This window comes from Triticum urartu, chromosome 4A (genome assembly GCF_056163025.1).
Source record: "Triticum urartu cultivar PI428250 chromosome 4A, HENAU_Tu73, whole genome shotgun sequence".
NCBI lineage: Eukaryota > Viridiplantae > Streptophyta > Magnoliopsida > Poales > Poaceae > Triticum > Triticum urartu.
The window spans coordinates 436,945,804-436,950,484 of record NC_141876.1 but is presented as its reverse complement, the minus strand read 5'-3'; the positions used below and the strand labels follow the sequence as shown (position 1 = coordinate 436,950,484).

The window sequence follows — 4,681 nt, the reverse complement described above, 5'->3', positions numbered from 1 at the left end:
CCTAGTCTGGCCAGTGCCCCTTCTTCGAATGGCAGGAGTCATACCGTGCTGTACTGGAGGCCGTTCGCGCTCGAGCTTTGCTCGCCCCGCCGTCGCCTCCTTCCACTGGACTACTTCACCGCACTCTTCGGCAGGAACTCGGCACACAGCCTGCTCCATGCGCCCCACAAGTCTGCGCCCCCGCCACGCTGTCGGCGCCGAGCGGTGATCTGTCCAGGGTTGCTATCATGCTCAGTGCCACCAACCTTATGGTCACCGTCATCATGCTGGGCATATGCTTCCTCATTCTAGCGATTGTGTACTTCAAGTGATGTAGTGCACACGCAGCAGCTCACTGAATGTAGTAATGTGGTTCGGGCTTAGTATTAGTAGCGCCGCAAGTGTACTGCTCTGTGTTTAGATTTCAGGGCATAGTGTGTTCGCAGAGTCAGTTTGTCCTCACGTTTGTAGTCAAGTTGAGCTTCGCTGTCACTGCTTTATTAAGTTCTAGTGTGATCCCCATGTAATCAGGCTTCATTTGTTAGACGTATTAATATTATGTTATCTCGAATTTGCCACGCTGGAAGTTTGTTTCTGGTTTATCCCATCATGTACATCTACCTGCTGTCCAGTGCATTTACACAGTCAGGAGACACCTTACTCGGTCCATGTAAATGCTGCCCCAACCACCACCCACCTCCATCAGTGCTTCTGGCGGTGCTATCTCTACCCTCACCCGGCCTCACCCACCATAGCTCCTCTCCTCCAGGTTGACGATTTTCTTTACCAAGGTTTGGTTCCCTCTAACAATAATCCTGCCCCTCCATCCCCGCTCAATTTTTGATGCTTGTCTCTCATGCTTGCTGCCGTTTGTTTTGCCGCCAGATGTCTTGCTCCGGGAGTTGCGAGGGAGATAATGATGCAGTTGACCAGCACCATGCCCCTCAGATCCAGGGTTCAGATCTGAACAAGGAAGGTGTGACATACACTTCAAGGATCTCTGTGAAGCAAGTCGTCAGTGTCATCGAGGGGTTTATCGAGTACAAGAAGTGGCTGGTGGAGGAGATCGGATTTGGAGGTATACTTAAGCTACATAAGTACCAGAAGTTGAATCTTAGACTTAGTTCTTGGTTAATGAGCAAGGTAGACGTGCATCGGCGTGCTATATGCATCACCGAGAAGAAGGTGTTGAGGTTCTGGGCAGAGGATGTAGCTAAGGTGTTCGGAGTACCGGCTGGCAGTCGCGATGTCAAAGGCCGTGATGCAGACATCAACCCTGATTCAGTTGAGTTCATCAAGCGCACGCTTAGGATGGACCAAGCTGGAGCTCACAGCCTTAGAGCAGCAGAGGATTTCTTGAAGAGGGATATAATAGAGGACTCTGGCAAGCTGGAGAAGGATTGTTTCCAGATAGCTTTTGTCATATTTGCGACGGGACATCTTCTAGCCTCGTCTACGAAGCACAATTACGCCACAATTGATTTCTGGGGGGCTCTAGCTAATCCTGAAATGATCCAACAGTTCAACTGGTGTGAGTACGTCTTGCAATGCCTCATCGACGTGGTTACGAAGCTAAGGAGGGACATTGCTATGGGCACACAGACAATCAATTTGACCGGCTGTCATCTCTTCCTGCAGGTACATTTTTTGTCCAGAATATCCAATTTTGGCTACCTCCAAGCCGCGAACTGAACTAACCATCTCCTCTGTTTATGTGCCTCCTCCTAGGTGTTCTTCCTTGACAACTTGGATCTCAGGATCTTCAACAAGAAGCATGATGCAATGCCTCGGATAAGTGTTTTTGACCAGGACACGTTACGGCACATGATCACAATGGCAACGGATGTTGGCTCTTCCCCATATACGTACTCATCCGCTCCGGTATGGCATGAACTACTTGTACCTTGTTGCAATTTATTTTTCTTTCTCCTTTAATTCGTTTGCATGACTACATGCGACAGCTTAGGGACTCTTCACTAGTTTGCTATACGAGGGGTAATTTCACTAGCTTTGTCCACCGACGTCATGAAGTTGCCCATTCACCACACCGCCCTAAGGATTTATGTGTTTCACATACTATGTCGCGCGTGAATGTTCCGAGCGAGCCTTCTCGGCCGGGAATTCTGCATCACCGCTCACCCCGGCTCGGAAAGTCATTGCTTCGGAATACAGTCAGCACGTGCAGCGACATTACCCCCAGATGGTAAGACCAGATTCATAACTTGATTTCTCTCTTCTGCCCCAATTATTACATTTTCGATATAGTTGATGCAGCCCACCTCTTCTTGTAGTTTGGAGATCCTCTTGCCATACTAATGCGTCAACAGAACGCTCGGGCCCTTCTCCACATCAACAATGCCATGCAGAACATTCAAGCCGACATGATACAATTCACGGACAAGGTTTTCGCAAACATACGGTCCCGATGTGTTTGTTGTTCAGCAAGAGGTTTCACAGACTGCCCTGTCAGAGATGAGTGTGATTCTTCCGACCGTTACCTTCATCGCTATTCACCAACCGTCGCAGCTACTAATCGCAATACCGAACCGCCATCCGGTGTGAATGCCCAGTTCAGAACCCCAGCATGTAACAAGATCCCAGGCCGGCGCCTTAACATGTTCGATCCAGAAGGTAACTACCGGTCTTTACTAAACTCCTCCTTCTTCTTTCTTCAGTGCGCACTGAACTCTTTTTTCTGGATTGTACACAGTTGACATTGACTCAGGCGTTTTCAACTCTAACACCAATGCTAAGCGGTCATGCAACGACCCGATCGCAAATCAAGTCCACAAGAGGGCCAGGCCTGCCTCCACTGATGCTGCCCCAGCCGGCAACGCTTCACTGATGTTCGAGAGCATCAAGAAGTTTGCTGCCTCAGTCGCCCTATCCTTGGTGGACCGTTACAAAAAGCTCCCTCCACAAGCCCCTCATGTTCATCTGTTCGGGACGTCCACTCGAGCCATTCCCAGGAGAAAATATGTAACCGCCACTGGTTTTGCATCTGATCCATGGATGAAAGGATATTGCCCCCCACCAGCGAAAGGGTCCCCCCTCACGCAATCACTCCAGGAGTTCACACGCACCGCCAGTCCTGAAATTCTTAACAGGTCCGTCTGAACATCTGATTCCTTAGTACATACCGTACCTGCGCTAACCATTCTGTCATTTGGTGTCAGTCCCTGGATCATCCACAATAGCCCGCGCCACCTTTCCGTCATAGGTGCTGACGTCAGCCATCAATTACTTGCTGTAACCGAGCTCAATCATGAATTATTTTCTACTCTGCTGCGACGGTTCACGCAGCTGTACATGGAAGATAACCCCGACAAGCCTTACATGAGCTACGCTCACTTCATGGATCTTGATTTTGCTGTATGACGCTGCCATCGACAAGCTTTTTTTTCGTTCCTACTTCTGTGGACAATACTAACCTGATTTAACTTTATATGTGCTTGCAGACACTTGTTCTGGCAGGACACGACTACACTCGTCTAGCTCACATACAGGACCAGTTCATTGGCTCGGAAATCATGTACCCTTTGCATGCTTGCCAGCTGGTTAACACCTTCCACCTTTCATATGTGTTCAAATTCTTTACTGTTCCAATTTCCATTCTTCGCTAACCTTATCCCTCACCAGTTTTATGTACCATCATCAATGTCTCATGGTTGCGTCCTATACATCTGGGACATGGTTACGTCAACCATACATGTCCTGGACCCAATGTCTGGACCCAGTGGTTGTACTCCTTCAGTTAAAGAGAGGCACGAGGCTGCTATTTCAATACTCCATGACGGGCTGTTTACATGTCTGACTGAGTTCTTCTCTGGGTGGCCAGTTGATAAAGCAAAATGGTCCACTAAGTACCAACGTGTAGCTGACACACTCATCACCAGGTACGCTTCAATTTGCAACCCCGGACCACATCTTGCCCAAATCTCCAAAACTCATTATATCACTCCTGCCGCATTCCACAGGGAAGACTCTGCAGTATGCGTTCTTCTCCTCTTGAGGCATTTCGACGGCAAGAAGTGTAGGGTTCCATTGACCAAGGTGTGGCATGACACTCCCCGCTAACTGCCTTCACTTTCTCATCGTCCCAGTCCGTTTTACCTCCTTATCTCACATGGTTGTCCCTTTGGTTGTTATGTCTAGGCAAACATTGACAGAACTCGGCAGTTTGCATTCTATGAATTGTTCAGGCTGCAAGGGAACAAGTCATCTGTTCCAGCAGACATCATGTGGCGTATCTTGGCACCACCGGAAATGGAGGACCAAACATCCTCAGCAGCTGTGTAGCTCGCCCCCTGATCTGATGAAATTTGCTAATGCTTCCTGCGCCGACTGAAGCCCGCCCAATCCCTTGTTATCGAGCTTTGTTACTGGCTTGTACAGTTTTTTATCAACCAGACCGCGCCCTTAATTCGCATGCTACCTATCAACGAACCTACTTGTTTGGTTTTATCTGCTTCTTATTTTGCATACGGTGATGTACTCCAGTCGTCCCAAAATTCCGGTCTTCAACTAGTCTACATACGAATTTATCTATGATTGAAACGTGACTTCACACAACCGTATGTACAATCTTATATGTCAAGAATTTTGGGACGGACCGACTACATTAATCCATGCCATATATCAACCCTTCCCAACCCGCACCCACCACGGGCAATGTACATCTGTCTGAACTGCAAGGTATAGC

The 4,681-nt window shown here is 48.5% G+C and overlaps 2 protein-coding genes across 2 annotated transcripts; both read left to right on the top strand.

Annotated features, from left to right (window-relative positions):
• Positions 1 to 864: 864 nt before the first annotated feature.
• On the top strand, positions 865 to 2,541 carry LOC147976089 (uncharacterized). Its single transcript, XM_087520722.1, has 3 exons — positions 865 to 1,617; positions 1,708 to 1,860; positions 2,422 to 2,541. The coding sequence occupies exons 1-3, from the start codon at positions 865 to 867 to the stop codon at positions 2,539 to 2,541; spliced, it is 1,026 nt and encodes a 341-aa protein (XP_087376848.1).
• Positions 2,542 to 2,991: 450 nt separating this feature from the next.
• Positions 2,992 to 4,278, top strand: LOC147976088 (uncharacterized). Its single transcript, XM_087519721.1, has 6 exons — positions 2,992 to 3,086; positions 3,156 to 3,351; positions 3,438 to 3,536; positions 3,619 to 3,875; positions 3,957 to 4,032; positions 4,135 to 4,278. Exons 1-6 carry the CDS (start codon positions 2,992 to 2,994, stop codon positions 4,276 to 4,278), a joined length of 867 nt encoding a protein of 288 aa, XP_087375847.1.
• The last annotated feature ends 403 nt before the right edge of the window (positions 4,279 to 4,681 follow it).

Bases quoted from the DNA above. Each gene is read 5' to 3' on its own strand.
- LOC147976088 (XM_087519721.1), top strand. From the start codon at position 2,992: ATGAAAGGATATTGCCCCCCACCAGCGAAAGGGTCCCCCCTCACGCAA. The intron at 3,537-3,618 runs GTTAACACCTTC...ATCCCTCACCAG, and splicing joins CTTTGCATGCTTGCCAGCTG to TTTTATGTACCATCATCAAT. The intron at 3,876-3,956 runs GTACGCTTCAAT...CGCATTCCACAG, and splicing joins GCTGACACACTCATCACCAG to GGAAGACTCTGCAGTATGCG.
- LOC147976089 (XM_087520722.1), top strand. From the start codon at position 865: ATGTCTTGCTCCGGGAGTTGCGAGGGAGATAATGATGCAGTTGACCAG. The intron at 1,618-1,707 runs GTACATTTTTTG...GCCTCCTCCTAG, and splicing joins GCTGTCATCTCTTCCTGCAG to GTGTTCTTCCTTGACAACTT. The intron at 1,861-2,421 runs GTATGGCATGAA...TTTGTTGTTCAG, and splicing joins ATACGTACTCATCCGCTCCG to CAAGAGGTTTCACAGACTGC.